The sequence below is a fragment of the Rattus norvegicus genome, chromosome 2 (assembly GCF_036323735.1).
Source record: "Rattus norvegicus strain BN/NHsdMcwi chromosome 2, GRCr8, whole genome shotgun sequence".
NCBI lineage: Eukaryota > Metazoa > Chordata > Mammalia > Rodentia > Muridae > Rattus > Rattus norvegicus.
This window is the reverse complement of record NC_086020.1, coordinates 126,701,236-126,726,960: the sequence shown is the minus strand read 5'-3', so window position 1 is coordinate 126,726,960 and position 25,725 is coordinate 126,701,236. Positions and strand designations below refer to the sequence as shown.

At 39.2% G+C, this 25,725-nt stretch overlaps 1 protein-coding gene across 6 annotated transcripts in view; it reads right to left on the bottom strand.

Annotated features, from left to right (window-relative positions):
- C2h4orf33 (similar to human chromosome 4 open reading frame 33) overlaps positions 1 to 25,725 on the bottom strand; it is a 77,008-nt gene that overhangs the window by 42,223 nt on the left and 9,060 nt on the right. For 3 of the 6 annotated variants that reach the window (XM_039102595.2, XM_006232306.5, NM_001009707.1), the window contains exons 5-7: positions 15,466 to 15,517; positions 15,177 to 15,376; positions 6,007 to 6,503 (exon numbers count right to left, since the gene is read on the bottom strand). In XM_039102595.2, the coding sequence (XP_038958523.1) occupies positions 6,398 to 6,503; positions 15,177 to 15,376; positions 15,466 to 15,517 (358 nt within the window). In that variant the 3' untranslated portion in view covers positions 6,007 to 6,397. Of the gene's footprint in view, positions 1 to 6,006; positions 6,504 to 15,176; positions 15,377 to 15,465; positions 15,518 to 25,725 lie in introns of those variants that run through there. The other 3 variants (XR_351653.5, XM_006232308.5, XM_039102596.2) reach the window with 2 other exon arrangements.

The following is a 25,725-nucleotide window of genomic DNA, read 5'->3' as shown; positions in this document are numbered from 1 at the left end:
ATGGTCAATTTTGGAGAAAGTACCATGAGGAGCTGAGAAGAAGGTATATTCTTTTGCTTTAGGATAGAATGTTCTATAAATATCCGTTAAGTCCATTTGGCTCATGACTTCTCTTAGTCTGTCGACATCTCTGTTTAATTTCTGTTTCCATGATCTGTCCATTGATGAGAGTGGGGTGTTGAAATCCCCCACTATTATTGTGTGAGGTGCAATGTGTGTTTTGAGCTTTAGTAAGGTTTCTTTTACATATGAAGGTGCCCTTGTATTTGTGGCATAGATATTTAGGATTGAGAGTTCATCTTGGTGAATTTTTCCTTTGATGAATATGAAGTGTCCTTCCTTATCTTTTTTGATGACTTTTAATTGAAAATTGATTTTATTTGATATTAGAATGGCTACTCCAGCTTGCTTCTTCTGACCATTTGCTTGGAAAATTGTTTTCCAGCCTTTCACTCTGAGGTAATGTCTGTCTTTGTCTCTGAGGTGTGTTTCCTGTAGGCAGCAGAATGCAGGGTCCTCGTTGCGTATCCAGTTTGTTGATCTATGTCTTTTTATTGGGGAGTTGAGGCCATTGATGTTGAGAGATATTAAGGAATAGTGATTATTGCTTCCCATAATATTCATATTTGGATGTGAAGTTATGTTTTTGTGCTTTCATTCTCTTTGTTTTGTTGCCAAGACGATTAGTTTCTTGCTTCTTCTAGGGTATAGCTTGCCTCCTTATGTTGGGCTTTACCATTTATCATCCCTTGTAGTGCTGGATTTGTAGAAAGATATTGTGTAAATTTGGTTTTGTCATGGAATATCTTGGTTTCTCCATCTATGTTAATTGAGAGTTTTGCAGGATACAGTAACCTGGGCTGGCATTTGTGTTCTCTTAGGGTCTGTATGACATCAGTCCAGGATCTTCTGGCCTTCATAGTTTCTGGCGAGAAGTCTGGTGTGATTCTGATAGGTCTGCCTTTATATGTTACTTGACCTTTTTCCCTTGCTGCTTTTAATATTCTTTCTTTATTTTGTGCGTTTGGTGTTTTGACAATTATGTGACGGGAGGTGTTTTTTTTCTGGTCCAATCTATTTGGAGTTCTGTAGGCTTCTTGTATGCCTATGGGTATCTCTTTTTTTAGGTTAGGGAAGTTTTCTTCTATGATTTTGTTGAAGATATTTACTGGTCCTTTGAGCTGGGAGTCTTCACTCTCTTCTATACCTATTATCCTTAGGTTTGATCTTCTCATTGAGTCCTGGATTTCCTGTATGTTTTGGACCAGTAGCTTTTTCCGCTTTACATTATCTTTGACAGTTGAGTCAATGATTTCTATGGAATCTTCTGCTCCTGAGATTCTCTCTTCCATCTCTTGTATTCTGTTGGTGAAAGGTCTTATTTTCAATCAGATGGCTATGGCATTTTGGTTAGAGTTGAGATTATAAACTTTCAAATTTATCCATGAAATGCATATATTTATTGCTGTCATGTTATTTTCTTTGTAATGGTTGGTACTTTCCTAATCCTCATTTGCTTATTACTGCTTGAGTATAATTTATTTTCCCCTTGACCTCACAGATATGTTTAACTTTTTCATCTGTATCTTCTGTAAATGTTGGCTTTATAGTCATGAATTTGTCTTCATCATAAACATATTCCTTCTTCAATTATCAAGGCTAACATCGTAGTAATCTGGGTTTGTATTTTACTGTTTTACTGAGTTTGAAATGCATCATTCCTTGTCCTAACTTTTAAAGTTTCTTTTGAAATGTGTTACAGTTTCTGTAGTGTGATTCCTCTTATATGTGATTTGCTGCTTCTTTCTTGCAGCTTTCATGTTTTAGTTATGTCATGGACAATTTATTTTCCAACAATGACTACATCCGTATGCTTCATGAACCTTGTCATTTCTTTCTCTGGATTTTTGGGATTTTTCTGCTATAATTGTTAAGTATATTTTTGTGGCTTTATCTAATACTTTTTCTTGTTCTGTATCCATGATTCATAAATTTGATCTTCTAATAATGTCCCATAAATCTTTTATGCACTAGACATGCTTTTTTTCTATTTTGTTATTGACTGAATGTTCTAATCTATATTGTCTTCAAGCTCTGATAATTAATCTTCCATTTGATCGATTTTATTGCTGAAGTTTCCACTGAGGTTTTTATTTACTTATAAAGATTTCATTCCCAAATTTCTATTTGAGTTTTTCGGCATTTTCATTTCTTTGCTGAATTCCTCTTCTGTATTCTACATTGATTTTTTTCAAAATGTTCATATTTTATTTAAAACCACCCAGGCTTTTCAACTGAAGAATTCCATGTAATTCATTATTACTGCAATTTATTATTGTTATTATGGAATTGGTAGTTAAAAATGCTGCCTTGCCTTTTCATCTCTTTCATATTTCTGTCTCAGAACTTTTACATTTAGAATGGTGTGTTACTTGTTTGAATCAGTGGTGTTCTTTCAATTGAAGTCTTTGCAATACATTAGATTTTCATATAAGGTTGTAGTATGATTGAATCATATATGCAATATGAAGAAAATAGGGAGTGAAGAAAGACAAAGGCCACATGCTCGCTGCATGGGACAGTGCCTTCTTTACAAACTCCATCTCAGCGTCCAGGCACAGTTCGTGTATTTATGGTATAAAATCAGGGTAAATTCACTGTTAGCACAGCAATTTGTTTAAATTTTTTGGCATGTTGCCATGGTCTAGTAAATGAATCTCTTGGCTCTAAAAATCACTCAAGAGTAATTTAGAGCAAGGTATTGACACTAAAAAGTCAACTGCATCCTTAGAAAGGGATCAAGAGGAGTTAAGGACTAAAATAACCAGCTAGGTTTCATATACTTCTCAATTTGAGAAATCCCTGCAACAATTTAAACTATTCTCTAAACTTTGGGAAATGAATCATTTCCTCCCAGAGACCTGCAAGCAAGTATAAAGCTCACAGATAACACTGTTATTTGAGTTTCAACAAAATCTTAATACTTCTAAAAAAATCAGTGTTATGCTTTATCACAAGGTTATCTGAAGTCCTTGGGAGATCAAAAAACATTGGTACAGAAAGCCTCAACATGCCTTTGTGAACCAGTTGCTCACGTGGCACTAGAATACCTGTCCCTAGAATGTATGCAGATTGGAATGCTGAAGGAGCAATCAAGTGGAACTTACCTGGCAAAGTTCTCAACGGTTTGGATTTGAAAACTAGTTTCTTTGCAGTCCATTGAAAGATAGCTGATAGCATATTACTGGGAGTTGGTTAAATTGTCTCTACCATCATATCAAATGATTCTGAGAAATATGTCATGCTTACCTGGAATAATGTCAGAGGTATTAAGTAGGGACAGAGCAGCTTAGCAAAGCTTCCTGATAATAAGGAATGCTACATGGATCAGGGCAGAAAGGTGCAGCACTGGGGGAGAGAATACATTCTACAAAAATTGGTTATACCATGGCTCCTCCATCTATAACTCAGGGAACATTTCTGAAGAAGGGGGAGAAAGTTTATAAAAGCCAGAGTCCTAGGAAAACTGCTATGAACCCGTTTTACTTAAAAAGCTGTATAAACAAGACCAGAAAAATGCAATATTAATAGACCTGTTAATGTGGAGCAGAGAAAATGTCTTTTCTACTGACTGTTGAGAGGTTGAAAGGGACTAGGGTGGAATAAGGATTGGAAGGATGGTATGTATAAGAAACCAGTAAAGTAGACAAAAAAAAAATTGCTCCTAAAGTCAGGTTCACATTACAGCAGCAATTTTTTCAGATAGACAATATATTCAATAAGGAATCAAGCCACCTTTTACTAGCAGTAGTGATTGTTAAATGGATAAATGCGATCTTCCTGGTTGCTGCCACTGCAGAGAGGCCGTGGGTAGCACCCCACGAGCGAACTTGAGCCTCGGGACCACAGGAAAGACCAACTTTTCTGCTGCAAGAAAGCTGCCTGGTGAGCACGGGACACACGGAGGCAGAATTCCTCTAGGACTGGGCACTTCCTGTGTTTACCGGAAGTCCCACACCCGAGGATCCCGGCCTGCAGCAGCACTCTGCTCCCAGACCCCGTGAGAGAGAGACCCAACCGCCTGGTCAGGTGGGCACTCCTGTGTCCTGTGTCTGTCTCATTGCATGTGTGTTTTCTTTATCTATTCATCAGTAAACACCTAGACTGATACCATAACTCGAATAATGTGATGAACAGAGCTACGTTGATTCAGATACCCTTAGGGGATGTACTCAAAGTGGTAGAGCTGGATCAAATGGTAGCTCTACTTTCAGTATATATCTACAGTTGACAATACTAATATATGATTCCAAGAATACTGGCTTTGAGCTCATTCTCTTTACCCTCACCGTCAATTGTTGCTTTCTTCAGGATAGTCATATTTACTGGATGAAATGAAATATCAATGCAGTTTTAACTTGCATTTTCCTAAAACTTAAGACACTAAGTTTTTTATAATCATTAGCTACCTATACAAGTTCTTATGAGAAGTACGTAGATGATCTGTTCAGTTATTGATTGCACTTTGCCCTGTCTTGCTTTGATGTTGTTTTTCTAAGTTCTTCGGATATGCTAGATGTTAAGCCTCTGATGGAAGAGTAGCTAGCAAAGATTTTTCTCCCCCATTACAGTCTGTCTCTTCACTTCATTAATTATCCCCTTTCCTGTGCAACTTTTTAATTTGATGAAATCCATTTTGTTGATTCTTTTAATTCGAGAGGCAATAGAGTTATATGCCTGAAGTCACTGCCTGTATTTATATCTTGAAATATTTTCCTTATGTCTTCTTTTGGTTTTAATGTTTCAGATCTCACATTAAGGTCTTGGGGCTGATTTATACACAGGATGTTTATAATTATACTGGTTTCATTTATTACTATAACTGTCATATAACTTGAAATCAAATACTGAGAACTTCTAATCATATTCTTGGTACTCAGGACATCTTTGCCTATCATAGACCTTTTGTCTTGCAAGCACATTTTAGGATACTGTTCTATTTATGTGAAGAATGCCATTCAAATTTTGAGGGTGATCATAAATACTTCCAGATAGCTTGTTTTCATATGAACATTTCCCCAATATGAAATCTGCTGATCTAAGAACATGGAACGCCTTTTCATCTTCTAGTGTCTTCCTCAATTTCTTTCTCCAAAGTTCTGAAACTTTCATTGTAGAACCCTTTCACCACCTCAGCAAGATATGATGACTAATCTCACTGTCAGCTTGAGTGGAGTTAGAATAATCTAGGAGCTGTACTCATCAATATGTCAATGTGAGTGTTTTTAAAAAGGATTGAGAATGAAAAGCAAATCCAGAATGAGTTCTGCATCATTCCATGGGATGGGGTTCCAGGGTTGAATGAAAATGAGAAAGTAAGCTGAGCATACCATTCATCTGTAGACACACATGACCAGTCACCTCACATTCCTGTTGCCATGTTTTCCCCATTATGATGGAGTGTATCCAGCACTGTGAGCCAATATAAAACCTTCCTTCACCAACTTGCTTCTGCCAATTATCTTTTAACTACAATGAGAAAACTAATAACACACAGGCTTGTTCCTAAATATTCTTTTTGCTTAGAGTGGGATTGCTTTCCTGATATCTCAGCAGGCTGGTTGGTGGGGTGTGGAAAATCTGTAATTTTTGTATGTATTCTGACTGTGTTTGTGCCACTTGGCTGAATTTGTTTATCAGATCTAAAAGTCTTCTAGTTTAAACTCAAGTAGCTATAGCTATCTGAATTGCAACAAGTGTGTTACTAGTCTTATTCTGGAACATGTTTGATAAGCCTCTGAAAATAGAGTTCATTCTGCAGCTGTTGGTGGAACACTCTGCATCTGTGTCTGGTTGTTCTGTGGTACAGTTTCACTCTTAGACTCCTTTTGTTCAGTTTTTGTCTGCATGACCCAAATATGTGAGAGGAGTGATTTATTATATTGGGAACTACCTTCAACAAAGATTGTTTGACACTTCAAAATCAAATGGTGAATTCTGACATCATTTTTAACAACATTAATAAAATATCATTTATTTGTAAGTAAAAGTATCAACTCCATTTCCTTAATTCAAGATTATTTCATTTCTTCCAACACAGTAAAAATATCTAGTTAGATAACTCTTCTATCTTGATGCCTTAGCAGATAGAGATGGTCTCATCAATTAAAATAAATTATTGTTTTGTACTGATTTCAAGGGTAGAGAGGATATTTAAGTAAAAATTATTTTATGTTACACAGAGTTTCTATTTCTTTGTTCACCATATACAATTTGCCACAGAGGCACAACATTTCAGTGATCTCTGTTAAAATTGTTATTGAAATGTGTATATGTATCTTATTAGATTACCTTAAAAGATACAGAGGAGAAATGACTGACACTTTTGGTTATACTCCTATATATCGGATTTCTCTATCAGCCACAGGTCTGATTCTGGCTGCTTCCACTCTTCTCCAAGCAGTGTGTTAAAACTGAAAGGCTTGAAATATTCTAGACGATGGCTAAAAGTAAAGAAAAGAAGAAACCGAAATGAACTATGCCTTTGTGAATCAGTGGTCCAATAAAGCTATTTGTCTTCTCACGCTGGTGGTAGTACAACATTCTATTTTAAGAAATAACAAATGTTAAATGTATTTTCTAAGTACAATTTTCTCATTGAAGCTATCAAATACTCAGTTCTGAAAACATTCATCCATATTTCAAAGCAGTCATCTTCAGTTCTGCACACAGTCCCTCACAGCTCAAAGGAAAAATAAATATCAGCTCTCAAGGAACTCAGTAAACTGCTAAGGAAACATGAGGACCTGAATTCAATCCTCACAGCATGCGTAAAAATGCCAGAGTACACAATTGTAATCCTAGTCCAGGAACACAGACACAAAATGAGACCTGTGGCTCATTGGCCAGCCAGCCTACTCTCATTGGTAAGCTCCAAGCCAATGAGAGACCCAGTCTGAAATGAGGTGGACAATCTTTCAGAAGAATGACACATGAAGGTATCTTCTGGACTCTATTTGCATGTACAAGAATGTACACACAAAAAAAATCAATCTAACTCATTCTAGCTGTAAACAAATCATAAGCTTTTATATTCAAACTTTGAAAGTCTTGATTCAATTTAAAAGACAAATTTGTGGGTTGGGGATTTAGCTCAGCGGTAGAGCGCTTGCCTAGCAAGCGCAAGGCCCTGGGTTCAGTCCCAAGCTCCGGAAAAAAAAAAAAAAAAAAAAGGAGACACCGCCGGAACCTGAAAGAAACAGACCGGATAAACAGTTCTCTGCACCCAAATCCCGTGGGAGGGAGAGCTAAACCTTCAGAGAGGCAGACAAGCCTGGGAAACCAGAAGAGACTGCTCCCTGCACACACATCTCGGACGCCAGAGGAAAAAGCCAAAGACCATCTGGAACCCTGGTGCACTGAAGCTCCCGGAAGGGGCGGCACAGGTCTTCCTGGTTGCGGCCGCTGCAGAGAGGCCCTGGGCAGCACCCCACGAGCGAACCTGAGCCTCGGGACCACAGGTAAGACCAAATTTTCTGCTGCAAGAAAGCTGCCTGGTGAGCTTGGGACACACGGAAGCAGAATTTCTCTAGGACCGGGCACGTTCTGTGTTTACCGGAAGTCCCACACCCGCAGATCCCGGCCCGCAGCAGCTCTCTGCTCCCAGACCCGGTGAGAGAGAGACCCAACCGCCTGGTCAGGTGGGCACTCCTGAGGCTGCAGAGCGGAAGAGACCACCAACACTGCACACCCCTGCCCACATCCCTGGCCCAAGAGGAAACTGTATAAGGCCGCTGGGCTCCCGTGGGGGAGGGCCCAGGAGCGGCAGGACACCTGCCTGAGACACATCCGGAACCTGAAAGAAACAGACCGGATAAACAGTTCTCTGCACCCAAATCCCGTGGGAGGGAGAGCTAAACCTTCAGAGAGGCAGACAAGCCTGGGAAACCAGAAGAGACTGTTCCCTGCACACACATCTCGGACGCCAGAGGAAAAAGCCAAAGACCATCTGGAACCCTGGTGCACTGAAGCTCCCGGAAGGGGCGGCACAGGTCTTCCTGGTTGCTGCCGCTGCAGAGAGCCCGTGGGCAGCACCCCACGAGCGAACTTGAGCCTCAGGACCACAGGTAAGACCAAATTTTCTGCTGCAAGAAAGCTGCCTGGTGAACTCAAGACACAGGCCCACAGGAACAGCTGAAGACCTGTAGATAGGAAAAACTACACGCCCGAAAGCAGAACACTCTGTCCCCATAACTGACTGAAAGAGAGGAAAACAGGTCTACAGCACTCCTGACACACAGGCGTATAGGACAGTCTAGCCACTGTCAGAAATAGCAGAACAAAGTAACACTAGAGATAATCTGATGGCGAGAGGCAAGCGCAGGAACCCAAGCAACAGAAACCAAAACTACATGCCATCATCGGAGCCCAATTCTCCCACCAAAACAAACATGGAATATCAAAACACACCAGAAAAGCAAGATCTAGTTTCAAAATCATATTTGATCATGATGCTGGAGGACTTCAAGAAAGAAATGAACACACTTAGGGAAACACACGAAAACATTAATAAACAAGTAGAAGCCTACAGAGAGGAATCGCAAAAATCCCTGAAAGAATTCCAGGAAAACACAATCAAACACTTGAAGGAATTAAAAATGGAAATAGAAGCAATCAAGAAAGAACACATGGAAACAACCCTGGATATAGAAAACCAAAAGAAGAGACAAGGAGCTGTAGATACAAGCTTCACCAACAGAATACAAGAGATGGAAGAGAGAATCTCAGGAGCAGAAGATTCCATAGAAATCATTGACTCAACTGTCAAAGATAATGTAAAGCGGAAAAAGCTACTGGTCCAAAACATACAGGAAATCCAGGACTCAATGAGAAGATCAAACCTAAGGATAATAGGTATAGAAGAGAGTGAAGACTCCCAGCTCAAAGGACCAGTAAATATCTTCAACAAAATCATAGAAGAAAACTTCCCTAACCTAAAAAAAGAGATACCCATAGACATACAAGAAGCCTACAGAAGTCCAAATAGATTGGACCAGAAAAGAAACACCTCCCGTCACATAATTGTCAAAACACCAAACGCACAAAATAAAGAAAGAATATTAAAAGCAGTAAGGGAAAAAGGTCAAGTAACATATAAAGGGAGACCTATCAGAATCACACCAGACTTCTCGCCAGAAACTATGAAGGCCAGAAGATCCTGGACTGATGTCATACAGACCCTAAGAGAACACAAATGCCAGCCCAGGTTACTGTATCCAGCAAAACTCTCAATTAACATAGATGGAGAAACCAAGATATTCCATGACAAAACCAAATTTACACAATATCTTTCTACAAATCCAGCACAACAAAGGATAATAAATGGTAAAGCCCAACATAAGGAGGCAAGCTATACCCTAGAAGAAGCAAGAAACTAATCGTCTTGGCAACAAAACAAAGAGAATGTAAGCACACAAACATAACCTCACATCCAAATATGAATATAAAGGGAAACAATAATCACTATTCCTTAATATCTCTCAATATCAATGGCCTCAACTCCCCAATAAAAAGACATAGATTAACAAATTGGATACGCAATGAGGACCCTGCATTCTGCTGCCTACAGGAAACACACCTCAGAGACAAAGACAGACACTACCTCAAAGTGAAAGGCTGGAAAACAACTTTCCAAGCAAATGGTCAGAAGAAGCAAGCTGGAGTAGCCATTCTAATATCAAACAAAATCAATTTCCAAATAAAAGTCATCAAAAAAGATAAGGAAGGACACTTCATATTCATCAAAGGAAAAATCCACCAAGATGAACTCTCAATCCTAAATATCTATGCCCCAAATACAAGGGCACCTACATACGTAAAAGAAACCTTACTAAAGCTCAAAACACACATTGCACCTCACACAATAATAGTGGGGGATTTCAACACCCCACTCTCATCAATGGACAGATCATGGAAACAAAAATTAAACAGTGATGTCGACAGACTAAGAGAAGTCATGAGTCAAATGGACTTAACGGATATTTATAGAACATTCTATCCTAAAGCAAAAGGATATACCTTCTTCTCAGCTCCTCATGGTACTTTCTCCAAAATTGACCATATAATTGGTCAAAAAACGGGCCTCAACAGGTACAGAAAGATAGAAATAATCCCATGCGTGCTATCGGACCACCACGGCCTAAAACTGGTCTTCAATAACAATAAGGGAAGAATGCCCACATATACGTGGAAATTGAATAATGCTCTACTCAATGATAACCTGGTCAAGGAAGAAGTAAAGAAAGAAATTAAAAACTTTTTAGAATTTAATGAAAATGAAGATACAACATACTCAAACTTATGGGACACATTGAAAGCTGTGCTAAGAGGAAAACTCATAGCGCTGAGTGCCTGCAGAAAGAAACAGGAAAGAGCATATGTCAGCAGCTTGACAGCACACCTAAAAGCTCTAGAAGAAAAAGAAGCAAATACACCCAGGAGGAATAGAAGGCAGGAAATAATCAAACTCAGAGCTGAAATCAACCAAGTAGAAACAAAAAGGACCATAGAAAGAATCAACAGAACCAAAAGTTGGTTCTTTGAGAAAATCAACAAGATAGATAAACCCTTAGCCAGACTAACGAGAGGACACAGAGTGTGCGTCCAAATTAACAAAATCAGAAATGAAAAGGGAGACATAACTACAGATTCAGAGGAAATTCAAAAAATCATCAGATCTTACTATAAAAACCTATATTCAACAAAATTTAAAAATCTTCAGGAAATGGACAATTTCCTAGACAGATACCAGGTATCGAAGTTAAATCAGGAACAGATAAACCAGTTAAACAACCCCATAACTCCTAAGGAAATAGAAGCAGTCATTAAAGGTCTCCCAACCAAAAAGAGCCCAGGTCCAGACGGGTTTAGTGCAGAATTCTATCAAACCTTCATAGAAGACCTCATAACAATGTTATCCAAACTATTCCACAAAATTGAAACAGATGGAGCCCTACCGAATTCCTTCTACGAAGCCACAATTACTCTTATATCTAAACCACACAAAGACACAACAAAGAAAGAGAACTTCAGACCAATTTCCCTTATGAATATCGACGCAAAAATACTCAATAAAATTCTGGCAAACCGAATTCAAGAGCACATCAAAACAATCATCCACCATGATCAAGTAGGCTTCATCCCAGGCATGCAGGGATGGTTTAATATACGGAAAACCATCACCGTGATCCATTATATAAACAAACTGAAAGAACAGAACCACATGATCATTTCATTAGATGCTGAGAAAGCATTTGACAAAATTCAACACCCCTTCATGATAAAAGTCCTGGAAAGAATAGGAATTCAAGGCCCATACCTAAACATAGTAAAAGCCATATACAGCAAACCAGTTGCTAACATTAAACTAAATGGAGAGAAACTTGAAGCAATCCCACTAAAATCAGGGACTAGACAAGGCTGCCCACTCTCTCCCTACTTATTCAATATAGTTCTTGAAGTTCTAGCCAGAGCAATCAGACAACAAAAGGAGAACAAGGGGATACAGATCGGAAAAGAAGAGGTCAAAATATCACTATTTGCAGATGACATGATAGTATATTTAAGTGATCCCAAAAGTTCCACCAGAGAACTACTAAAGCTGATAAACAACTTCAGCAAAGTGGCTGGGTATAAAATTAACTCAAATAAATCAGTTGCCTTCCTCCATACAAAAGAGAAACAAGCCGAGAAAGAAATTAGGGAAACGACACCCTTCATAATAGACCCAAATAATATAAAGTACCTCGGTGTGACTTTAACCAAGCAAGTAAAAGATCTGTACAATAAGAACTTCAAGACACTGAGGAAAGAAATTGAAGAAGACCTCAGAAGATGGAAAGATCTCCCATGCTCATGGATTGGCAGGATTAATATAGTAAAAATGGCCATTTTACCAAAAGCAATCTACAGATTCAATGCAATCCCCATCAAAATACCAATCCAATTCTTCAAAGAGTTAGACAGAACAATTTGCAAATTCATCTGGAATAACAAAAAACCCAGGATAGCTAAAGCTATCCTCAACAATAAAAGGACTTCAGGGGGAATCACTATCCCTGAACTCAAGCAGTATTACAGAGCAATAGTGATAAAAACTGCATGGTATTGGTACAGAGACAGACAGATAGACCAATGGAATAGAATTGAAGACCCAGAAATGAACCCACACACCTATGGTCACTTGATTTTTGACAAAGGAGCCAAAACCATCCAATGGAAAAAAGATAGCATTTTCAGCAAATGGTGCTGGTTCAACTGGAGGGCAACATGTAGAAGAATGCAGATCGATCCATGCTTATCACCCTGTACAAAGCTTAAGTCCAAGTGGATCAAGGACCTCCACATCAAACCAGACACACTCAAACTAATAGAAGAAAAACTAGGGAAACATCTGGAACACATGGGCACTGGAAAAAATTTCCTGAACAAAACACCAATGGCTTATGCTCTAAGATCAAGAATCGACAAATGGGATCTCATAAAACTGCAAAGCTTCTGTAAGGCAAAGGACACTGTGGTTAGGACAAAACGGCAACCAACAGATTGGGAAAAGATCTTTACCAATCCTACAACAGATAGAGGCCTTATATCCAAAATATACAAAGAACTCAAGAAGTTAGACCGCAGGGAAACAAATAACCCTATTAAAAAATGGGGTTCAGAGCTAAACAAAGAATTCACAGCTGAGGAATGCCGAATGGCTGAGAAACACCTAAAGAAATGTTCAACATCTTTAGTCATAAGGGAAATGCAAATCAAAACAACCCTGAGATTTCACCTCACACCAGTGCGATTGGCTAAGATCAAAAACTCAGGTGACAGCAGATGCTGGCGAGGATGTGGAGAAAGAGGAACACTCCTCCATTGTTGTTGGGATTGCAGACTGGTAAAACCATTCTGGAAATCAGTCTGGAGGTTCCTCAGAAAATTGGACATTGAACTGCCTGAGGATCCAGCTATACCGCTCTTGGGCATATACCCAAAAGATGCCTCAACATATAAAAAAGACACGTGCTCCACTATGTTCATCGCAGCCTTATTTATAATAGCCAGAAAATGGAAAGAACCCAGATGCCCTTCAACAGAGGAATGGATACAGAAAATGTGGTACATCTACACAATGGAATATTACTCAGCTATCAAAAACAACGAGTTTATGAAATTCGTAGGCAAATGGTTGGAACTGGAAAATATCATCCTGAGTGAGCTAACCCAATCACAGAAAGACATACATGGTATGCACTCATTGATAAGTGGCTATTAGCCCAAATGCTTGAATTACCCTAGATCCCTAGAACAAACGAAACTCAAGACGGATGATCAAAATGTGAATGCTTCACTCCTTCTTTAAATGAGGAAAAAGAATACCCTTGGCAGGGAAGGGAGAGGCAAAGATTAAAACAGAGACTGAAGGAACACCCATTCAGAGCCTGCCCCACATGTGGCCCATACATATACAGCCACCCAATTAGACAAGATGGATGAAGCAAAGAAGTGCAGACTGACAGGAGCCGGATGTAGATCGCTCCTGAGAGACACAGCCAGAATACAGCAAATACAGAGGCGAATTCCAGCAGCAAACCACTGAACTGAGAATAGGTCCCCTATTGAAGGAATCAGAGAAAGAACTGGAAGAGCTTGAAGGGGCTCGAGACCCCAAAAGTACAACAATGCTAAGCAACCAGAGCTTCCAGGGACTAAGCCACTACCTAAAGACTATACATGGACTGACCCTGGACTCTGACCCCATAGGTAGCAATGAATATCCTAGTAAGAGCACCAGTGGAAGGGGAAGCCCTGGGTCCTGCTAAGACTGAACCCCCAGTGAACTAGTCTATGGGGGGAGGGCGGCAATGGGGGGAGGGTTGGGAGGGGAACACCCATAAGGAAGGGGAGGGGGGAGGGGGATGTTTGCCCGGAAACCTGGAAAGGGAATAACACTCGAAATGTATATAAGAAATACTCAAGTTAATTAAAAAAAAAAAATATATATATATAAAAAAGACAAATTTGTGTTCTTTCTTTGCCAAAGAAAAGGAGACTACCATATGAGAGTGATGATCTTGTTTTCATTCCAAAAAGACCCTGAAGTGTTCTCTAGTAGCTTAGTGAGCAAAGGCTTCTGTAAAGCTCTGCGCTATAAGCTTCTGCCATGCTTCTACCTGCCATGGTTCCTGCTGTGTGTCTCTCAGTGGACTCAGTGTGGTCAGCACTGGGGAGTCAGGATGTTTAGCAGAGCCTGGCAGAGGCATCCTAGTTGGGACATCTCTGCCTTTTTGACCTTAGTCATTTTATCACAAGCAAGGTTGCCTTAAGGGACTAGTCCTTGAAGCAATGCGTGAAGCATTTAGAAGCCATCACCATGGCTATGTTGCTCTTAGAAAGTAGCTTAAGATGCCAAGAGAAAAGAAACTCAAATTAGATAAGTATTGAAGGTACCTTATCTTAAATTAAATTCTGCTGCCTCACAGGAACCATGACCTCTGACAACCATTCATAGGGCATAAACTCAAGAGCCCCACAGATAACATACCTGTTAAAGTAGATTCCCTAAGTCACACTGTCTCCATCATATAATTCATTCAGAATTACTTAGTCTAGATATCATTTGACAAATAAAAAGTCATTTTATCACAAGCAAGGTTACCTAGAAACATAGTTGATTCTCTTATTCTAATGAAGCAACTAAGAGAATAGAGACATGACTACTGTTTAAGTTCTTTAGTAACAAAGAAAACGGTTTATAATCCCTCTATCTCCACCACAAAAATAGATAGATCCCTCTGGCTATTTTATCTAGGAAAAGAATTGTAAGTTAACTTGAAGCCATACCAGTAAGAGCTGATATAGCACTACTAATTAGCTTTCTCATACAGTTATGAAAAACTGAGTGCTTTGCTGACAGTAATGAGATGGTCTACCCTGGTCAAAAGTTGAAGCTCCTAAGAGAACAAAAAGCTCTTATCATAGTAAAGAAATATATAATAAATTTTAAAAAGCTCTTATTATGTACTTAAATGTATGTTATCATCAAGCACCAAGTGTTACTGCTGCTGTACCAAGAACTCATTTCCCAAACTGCAGTTAGAACATACCTCCACTGATTTTCTACTTACAAGTCAGGATTTTGTCCTTGTTGCAGCTCAGGTTGTGGCACAGGGTAAAGCGCTTCATAAACTCTTTTATCATTTGATCCATGGATTGCAAATGAGTTAAATCGTGTCACTTTTGATGGAAAATAACTCCAAGGAAGAAAAGCTTCACCTTCCCAATGAGTCTCTCCTCTGGACACTTTGAATGATAATGCAAGCTCTTTCTATTAGAAATACAAAAGGAAAGTTCAAACATATGATTGATGCACCTGTTGTGCATTAAAATATTTTTTTCATATGTTTCTTTACTCACTTTCCAAACATTTCTTCTTCCAGAAAGTAAAAGAACTAAATGTTGTCCATGTCTGTTAAAATTAAGATTCCTCATGAGTGTTAGGGAAAAACATTATCTTTTTACCTTCTATTCTATCTGGAATGTGTGTCTTTCAGATAAATTTCCAAATAACTAAAAAGTGCAATATAATATTGGAAAACTACAGGGAGAGCCAGTGTGTCATATTACTTAGAAATGGCAACTATGAAATTACCATTTCATAAACCACTGCTGCCAAATCATAGCGTTTCACTGGCTAGCACCACTTATCATGTTCTTCACCCACTAGCAATCTCACTGCCCCTTCTTGTCAAAGTCTTTAGATAGGAAATTATACAAAATACTTCATTTGGTTAGAAAACACAATGTATGAGAGAAGGAACAGAGTGATAATCATAGTACTTGGAGTTTAAATAAAACAGCTGCAAAACTAAAGCAGCCCAAGGGAAGCTAGAGCCAATTTCCAAATCTTGATTTAACAGCTTAACCAAAGATTCTTTCTGTAAGAAAACTTCATCGGGACTCAGTAGTGAGGTAGGAAATGGAAAATACAGGTTGACCAAAGCTAGTCAACGAGGCACAGGCTTAAAGTTGTCACCATTTTTTTTCACATTGCTATCTTTGAACAGTCTGCCACCTGATTTCCAACTTTCTACCATTTCTTCAGGCACCAATGTCACATCTCCACAGACAAATATAACATACTCTCAAAAGGAATTCTAATGGGAATGAATTAGTGGGATTATCTGACTCAGTAAGAAACAAGATTGTGGGGGTTGGGGATTTAGCTCAGTGGTAGAGCGCTTGCCTAGCAAGCGCAAGGCCCTGGGTTCGGTCCCCAGCTCCGAAAAAAAGAACCAAAAAAAAAAAAAAAGAAAGAAAGAAAAAAAAAGAAACAAGTTTGTGTATATTTACAGAAAGTAAATTTTCTGCCTCTGGAAGTCTATCATACATTTCTACCCAGATAGATGGTCCTTTGTGAGCTTTTTGAGGAAGGATTTTTCTTCAGTAAAGTCCTCTAACAGAAGACAAGTAATACTTCCCATTTAACAATCCTCTGATTAATTTTATTGTTTTTATGAAGCTTTAGGAAGATCGTAGGATGTGTAAAACTTCTCACAAATTAAAACAGTGTTCTTGCTGCCTTCCTAGCTGTTAATGATCCAGTGCAAGAACTGACACCCTGAGGCCAAAAAAAAAAAAAAGTGATTCTTGATTATTAACTATCCTGATGTATATGAAACAAAACCATCCTGTAAATCTTAATTTTTTAAAAAATTGTACACACAATGGCTACCATGTAGTTTCTTAAGGAAAAAACTGTCTATTTTTCTATGTATCTAATATTAAAATTGTCACTTCATAAAAATAAACTGATACTACCTTATGAAAGAAAATGACAGAGGCCAGTGAAATGGCTCAGCACGCAGAGGAGCTTCCTGCTAAGCCTGATGTTCTGAGTTCAATTCCTTGAACCAACATGGTAGAAAGAGAGAATTTACTCCTGCAAATTGTACTCTGTTCTTCACATGTGAGCCATGGCACATATATACACATAAATATATATATATACATACACCTATAACAAATGAATAAGTGCTTTTTAAAAATGAAAAAACAAAAAAGAAATCTATAGCTTAAATTGGGAATTTTGGCAAATCCAACTTCTTTGCTGTCTTTTACTCAAATTAGAAATGTTTGTCTTAGTTTTCTTTTTCAACTGTAAGGTGAAAGTTAGCAAATAGTTAAAATTTTCCTACTTTTCATGAATGTTTATAAGAACTAATCATAACTTTAAATAAAATGCTTTGTCGTGATAGTTGAAAGATAACATGAAAACATATCTAATTCTGATTTTAAAAAAATAACTGCAGGCCCGGTGTGGTGAGCATCTTCAGTCTGAACACTTGGGAGGCAAAGGTGGGTGATTTCTGTGTGCTCCAGGCTAACCAGGGCTGCATAGTGAGACCCTCACCAAAAAAAACTGCAAATAACTTCACTTTCCATGTTAGAGTTAGCATAAAACAAGCAATTAACACCTAACATAGGGGAAAAGACAGCTAAAGTTTTGTGTGAATTAACTGGGGCTCTCTTGTCACTTTAAAAAGGAACAAAGGCACTGATACTGGAAAATATTTAAGTGATGTCTAAAATAAATAATAGGCATATATAGAGATATTTCATGTATCAAAAGCATGCTACAATTTAGATAATAGATAAGCCTAAGTTTCCTTTTTACACCTACTTATGAAAAAACATTGGTCACTACATAAAGTTACCAAGTAAGTACTGAAAGTGGAAGAAATTCCAAGAAAGCTGGGCATAGTGGCTCACACCTTTACTCTCCATGAGTTCCAGACTTGTCAGAGCTATACAGTAAGACTTTGTCTCAAAAACAAACAAAAAAGGGGTTGGGGATTTAGCTCAGTGGTAGAGTGCTTGCCTAGCAACCACAAGGCCCTGGATTCGGTCCCCAGCTCCGAAAAAAAAAAAAAACAAAAAAAACAAACAAACAAAAATTTCAGGAGTAATATTTTCAATGTGAGACTTGGAAACTTTAGGTATGTTTAAATTAAATTAAGATTAAATTCTTAGCATTAAATGCAAAAATGGCATACAACGTGTTAGAAAGAATGTATGATAGCTAAATGAATAAATACATGAATACACAATTTTATAATATATAAAGTTTAATCATTCAAGAACCTAAAAGAAACATTTCTGTAAGGTAGTAGTAATTCAGTGTATCTTTATGTCTCTTTTTCTTTGAAAATAAATGTTTTCATGCTATATATTCTTATCATAGTTTCCTCTCTATCTCCTGGAATATCTTCCCATTCCTCACCCATCTAACTTCACACCTGGCTAAAATAAAACATAGGTACGCACAGACACACACTAAGAAAAAACACAAGAGGAGACCTCACCGCCTGGTCAGGTGGGCACTCCTGAGGCTGCAGAGCAGAAGAGACCACCAACACTGCCCACCACTGCCCACATCCCTGGCCCAAGAGGAAACTGTATACGGCCTCTACGGTTCCCGTAGAGGAGGGTTCAGGAGCAGCAGAACCGCTGCGTCTGAGACACCGCCAGAACCTGAAGAGACTGACCGGATAAACAGTTCTCTGCACCCAAATCCCGTGGAAGGGAGAGCTAAACCTTCAGAGAGGCAGACACGCCTGGGAAACCAGAAGAGACTGCACTCTGCACACATCTCTGAAGCCGGGGGAAAACACCAAACTCCATCTGGAACCCTGGTGCACAAAAGCTCCCGGAAAGGGCGGCGCAGATCTTCCTGGTTGCTGCCGCGGCAGAGAGATCATAAGCAACACCCCACCAGCAAACTTGAGCCTCAGGACCACAGGTAAGACCAACTTTTCTGCTGCAGGTGACCTGCCTGGTGAACTCCAGACACAGGCCCACAGGAACAGCTGAAGACCTGTAGATAGGAAAAACTACACGCCCGAAAGCAGAACACTCTGTCCCCATAAATGGCTGAAAGAAAACAGGAAAACAGGTCTACAGCACTCCTGATACACAGGCTTATAGGACAGTCTAGCCACTGTCAGAAATAGCAGAACAAAGTAACACTAGAGATAATCTGATGGCGAGAGGCAAGCGCAGGAACCCAAGCAACAGAAACCAAGACTACATGGCATCATCGGAGCCCAATTCTCCCACCAAAACAAACAAGGAATATCCAAACACACCAGAAAAGCAAGATCTAGTTTCAAAATCATATTTGATCATGATGCTGGAGGACTTCAAGAAAGATGTGAAGAACTCCCTTAGAGAAACACAGGAAAATATTAATAAACAAGTAGAAGCCTACAGAGAGGAATCACAAAAATCCCTGAAAGAATTCGAGGAAAACATAAATAAACAAGTAGAAGCCCATAGAGAGGAGTCACAAAAATCCCTGAAAGAATTCCAGGAAAACACAATCAAACAGTTGAGGGAATTAAAAATGGAAATAGAAGCAATCAAGAAAGAACACATGGAAACAACCCTGGATATAGAAAACCAAAGTAAGAGACAAGGAGCTGTAGATATGAGCTTCACCAACAAAATACAAGAGATGGAAGAGACAATCTCAGGAGCAGAAGATTCCATAGAAATCATTGACTCAACTGTCAAAGATAATGTAAAGCGGAAAAAGCTACTGGTCCAAAACATACAGGAAATCCAGGACTCAATGAGAAGATCAAACCTAAGGATAATAGGTATAGAAGAGAGTGAAGACTCCCAGCTCAAAGGACCAGTAAATATCTTCAACAAAATCATAGAAGAAAATTTCTCAAACCTAAAAAAAGAGATACCCATAGGCATAAAAGAACTCTACAGAAATCCAAGTAGATTGGACCAGAAAAGAAGCACCTCCCGACACATAACAGTCAAAACACCAAACGCACAAAATAAAGAAAGAATATTAAAAGCAGTAAGGGAAAAAGGTCAAGTAACATATAAAGGCCAACCTATCAGAATCACACCAGACTTCTCGCCAGAAACTATGAAGGCCAGAAGATCCTGGACAGATGTCATACAGACCCTAAGAGAATACAAATGCCAGCCCAGGTTACTGTATCCTGCAAAACTCTCAATTAACATAGATGGAGAAACCAAGATATTCCATGACAAAACCAAATTTACACAATATCTTTCTGCAAATCCACCACTGCAAAGGATAATAAATGGTAAAGCCCAACATAAGGAGGCAAGATATACCCTAGAAGAAGCAAGAAACTAATTGTCTAGCCAACAAAACAAAGAGAAGAAAAGCACACAAATATAACCTCATATCCAAATATGAATGTAACAGGAAGCCACAATCCCTATTCCTTAATATCTCTCAACATCAATGGCCTCAACTCCCCAATAAAAAGACATAGATTAACAATCTGGACACGCAAGGAGGACCCTGCATTCTGCTGCCTACAGGAAACACACCTCAGAGAAAAAGACAGACACTACCTCAGAGTGAAAGGCTGGAAAACAACTTTCCAAGCAAATGGTCGGAAGAAGCAAGCTGGAGTGGCCATTCTAATATCAAATAAAATCAATTTTCAACTAAAAGTCATCAAAAAAGATAAGGAAGGACACTTCATATTCATCAAAGGAAAAATTTACCAAGATGAACTCTCAATCCTAAATATCTATGCCCCAAACACAAGGGCACCTACATGCGTAAAAGAAACCTTACTGAAGCTCAAAACACACATTGCACCTCACACAATAATAGTAGGTGATTTCAACACCCCGCTCTCATCAATGGACAGATCATGGAAACAGAAATTAAACAGAGACGTAGACAGAATAAGAAAAGTCATGAGCCAAATGGACTTAACAGATATTTATAGAACATTCTATCCTAAAGCAACCGGATATACCTTCTTCTCAGCTCCTCATGGTACTTTCTCCAAAATTGACCATATACTTGGTCAAAAAACGGGCCTCAACAGGTACAGAAAGATAGAAATAATCCCATGCGTGCTATCGGACCACCACGGCCTAAAACTGGTCTTCAATAACAATAAGGGAAGAACGCCCACATATACGTGGAAATTGAACAATGCTCTACTCAATGATAACCTGGTCAAGGAAGAAATAAAGAAAGAAATTAAAGACTTTTTAGAATTTAATGAAAATGAAGATACAACATACCCAAACTTATGGGACACAATGAAAGCTGTGCTAAGAAGAAAACTCATAGCGCTGAGTGCCTGCAGAAAGAAACAGGAAAGAGCATATGTCAGCAGCTTGATAGCACACCTAAAAGCTCTAGAACAAAAAGAAGCAAATACACCCAGGAGGAGTAGAAGGCAGGAAATAATCAAACTCAGAGCTGAAATCAGCCAAGTAGAAACAAAAAGGACCATAGAATGAGTCAACAGAACCAAAAGTTGGTTCTTTGAGAAAATCAACAAGATAGATAAACCCTTAGCCAGACTAATGAGAGGACACAGAGAGTGTGTCCAAATTAACAAAATCAGAAATGAAAAGGGAGACATAACTACAGATTCAGAGGAAATTCAAAAAATCATCAGATCTTACTATAAAAGCCTATATTCAACAAAACTTGAAAATCTGCAGGAAATGGACAATTTCCTACACAGATACCAGGTACCGAAGTTAAATCAGGAACAGATTAAACCAGTTAAACAACCCCATAACTCCTAAGGAAATAGAAGCAGTCATTAAAGGTCTCCCAACCAAAAAGAGCCCAGGTCCAGACCGGTTTAGTGCAGAATTCTATCAAACCTTCATAGAAGACCTCATACCAATATTATCCAAACTATTCCACAAAATTGAAACAGATGGACCACTGCCGAATTCCTTCTATGAAGCCACAATTACTCTCATACCTAAACCACACAAAGACCCAACAAAGAAAGAGAACTTCAGACCAATTTCCCTTATGAATATCGACGCAAAAATACTCAATAAAATTCTGGCAAACCGAATCCAAGAGCACATCAAAACAATCATCCACCATGATCAAGTAGGCTTCATCCCAGGCATGCAGGGATGGTTTAATATACGGAAAACCATCAACGTGATCCATTATATAAACAAACTGAAAGATCAAAACCACATGATCATTTCATTAGATGCTGAGAAAGCATTTGACAAAATTCAACACCCCTTCATGATAAAAGTCCTGGAAAGAATAGGAATTCAAGGCCCATACCTAAACATAGTAAAAGCCATATATACCAAACCAGTTGCTACCATTAAACTAAATGGAGAGAAACTTGAAGCAATCCCACTAAAATCAGGGACTAGACAAGGCTGCCCACTCTCTCCCTACTTATTCAATATAGTTCTTGAAGTTCTAGCCTGAGCAATCAGACAACAAAAGGAGATCAAGGGGATACAGATCGGAAAAGAAGAAGTCAAAATATCACTATTTGCAGATGATATGATAGTATATTTAAGTGATCTCCAAAAGTTCCACCAGAGAACTACTAAAGCTGATAAACAACTTCAGCAAAGTGGCTGGGTATAAAATTAACTCAAATAAATCAGTAGCCTTCCTCTACACAAAAGAGAAACAAGCCAAGAAAGAAATTAGGGAAACGACACCCTCCATTATAGACCCAAATAATATAAAGTACCTCGGTGTGACTTTAACTAAGCAAGTAAAAGATCTGTACATTAAGAAGGTCAAGACTCCGAAGAAAGAAATTGAAGAAGACATCAGAAGATGGAAAGATCTCCCATGTTCATGGATTGGCAGGATTAATATAGTAAAAGTGGCCATTTTACCAAAAGCGATCTACAGATTCAATGCAATCCCCATCAAAATACCAATCCAATTCTTCAAAGAGTTAGACAGAACAATTTGCAAATTCATCTGGAATAACAAAAAACCCAGGATAGCTAAAACTATCCTCAATAATAAAAGGACTTCAGGGGGAATCACTATCCCTGAACTCAAGCAGTATTACAGAGCAATAGTGATAAAAACTGCATGGTATTGGTACAGAGACAGACAGATAGACCAATGGAACAGAATTGAAGACCCAGAAATGAACCCACACACCTATGGGTACTTGATTTTTGACAAAGGAGCCAAAACCATCCAATGGAAAAAAGACAGCATTTTCAGCAAATGGTGCTGGTCCAACTGGAGGTCAACATGTAGAAGAACACAGATCGATCCATGCTTATCACCCTGTACAAAGCTTAAGTCCAAGTGGATCAAGGACCTCCACATCAAACCAGATACACTCAAACTAATAGAAGAAAAAGTGGGGAAGCATCTGGAACACATGGGCACTGGAAAAAATTTCCTGAACAAAACACCAATGGCTTACGCTCTAAGATCAAGAATCGACAAATGGGATCTCATAAAACTGCAAAGCTTCTGTAAGGCAAAGGACACTGTGGTTAGGACAAAACGGCAACCAACAGATTGGGAAAAGAGCTTTACCAATCCTACAACAGATAGAGGCCTTATATCCAAAATATACAAAGAACTCAAGAAGTTACACCGCAGGGAGACAAATAACCCTATTAAAAATGGGGTTCAGGGGTTTGGGGATTTAGCTCAGTGGTAGAGCGCTTGCCTAGCAAACACAAGGCCCTGGGTTCGGTCCCCAGCTCCGAAAAAAAAATGGGGTTCAGAGCTAAACAAAGAATTCACAGCTGAGGAATGCCGAATGGCTGAGAAACACCTAAAGAAATGTTCAACATCTTTAGTCATAAGGGAAATGCAAATCAAAACAAACCTGAGATTTCACCTCACACCAGTGAGAATGGCTAAGATCAAAAACTCAGGTGACAGCAAATGCTTGCGAGGATGCGGAGAAAGAGGAACACTCCTCCATTGTTGGTGGGATTGCAGACTGGTACAACTATTCTGGAAATCAGTCTGGAGGTTCCTCAGAAAATTGGACATTGAACTGCCTGAGGATCCAGCTATACCTCTCTTGGGCATATACCCAAAAGATGCCTCAACATATACAAGAGACACGTGCTCCACTATGTTCATCGCAGCCTTATTTATAATAGCCAGAAGCTGGAAAGAACCCAGATGCCCTTCAACAGAGGAATGGATACAGAAAATGTGGTACATCTACACAATGGAATATTACTCAGCTATCAAAAACAACGACTTTATGAAATTCGTAGGTAAACGGTTGGAACTGGAAAATATCATCCTGAGTGAGGTAACCCAATCACAGAAAAACACACATGGTATGCACTCATTGATAAGTGGCTATTAGCCCAAATGCTTGAATTACCCTAGATGCCTAGAACAAATGAAACTCAAGACAGATGATCAAAATGTGAATGCTTCACTCCTTCTTTAAAAGGGGAACAAGAATACCCTTGGCAGGGAAGAGAGAGGCAAAGATTAAAAGAGAGACTGAAGGAACACCCATTCAGAGCCTGCCCCACATGTGGCCCATACATATACAGCCATCCAATTAGACAAGATGGATGAAACAAAGAGGTGCAGGCCGACAGGAGCCGGATGTAGATCGCTCCTGAGAGACACAGCCAGAATAGCAGCAAACCACTGAACTGAGAATAGGACCCCCGTTGAAGGAATCAGAGAAAGAACCTGAAGAGCATGAAGGGGCTCGAGACCCCATATGTACAACAATGCCAAGCAACCAGAGCTTCCAGGGACTAAGCCACTACCTAACAACTACACATGGACTGACCCTGGACTCTGACCTTGTAGGTAGCAATGAATATCCTAGTAAGAGCACCAGTGGAAGGGGAAGCCCTGGGTCCTGCTAAGACTGAACCCCCAGTGAACTAGATTGTTGGGGGGAGGGCAGCAATGGGGGGAGGATGGGGAGGGGAACACCCATAAAGAAGGGAAGGGGGGAAGGGGATGTTTGCCCGGAAACTGGGAAAGGGAATAACACTCCAAATGTATATAAGAAATACTCAAGTTAATAAAAAAAAAAAGAGTAGATATGGAAAGCAAGCTAAGGACAAGTGTGCATGTATCACCATCCCTCTGCTCTTGACCGTGGACAGGACTGCCTAGCTCAGCTTCCTGTCATGGTGACTTCCCCACTTTGATGAACTATTATCTGGAATTGTGAGCTAAAATAAACCCTTACTCCACCAAAAAAAAAAAAAAAAAAAAAAAGAAAAAGAAAAAAAACAAGAAATACAACACACATTCATACATATACTGAAAGACAAACATTCAAACAAAAATAAAAACACAAAATAAAAACCTTAACATATAACAAAAGACCAGTAAGATTTTTTTAAAGTCCAAAAGAGAAGATAATAAGTGAAAGAAAGAATGAATGAATAAACAAACAAAGAAATAAGTAGATATTAGCCATAAGTACAATATATCCACACTCCACTCCACAGACCCAAAGAAGCTAAACAGGAAGGAAAGCCCAAGCAAGGATGCTTGAATCTCACTGAGAAGGGGGAATAAAGTAGTCATAGGAGGCAGATGGAGGGAGGGGACGGGGAGAGGAATGGGGTGGTGTTTAGGATCAGGTGTGAGGAGAGACAGGAGAGAGGGCCAGAAGGCCAGGAGAATAAATGGAAATCTGCAGCTGCCCGGAGTAAGGGACGTGGGGGTAATCTCTAGGAAGTGCCAGAGACCTGGGATGGGGGAAGCTCTCAATGTCAATTCAGGTGACCTTAGTTGTGATGCAGAGCTGTTGGACTATGTAACATGAAGAGGTCACCTCCTGTGGCCAGGCAGGACCCCTAGTGGAATGATAAGGTCGTTAACCCACCCCCAAAACT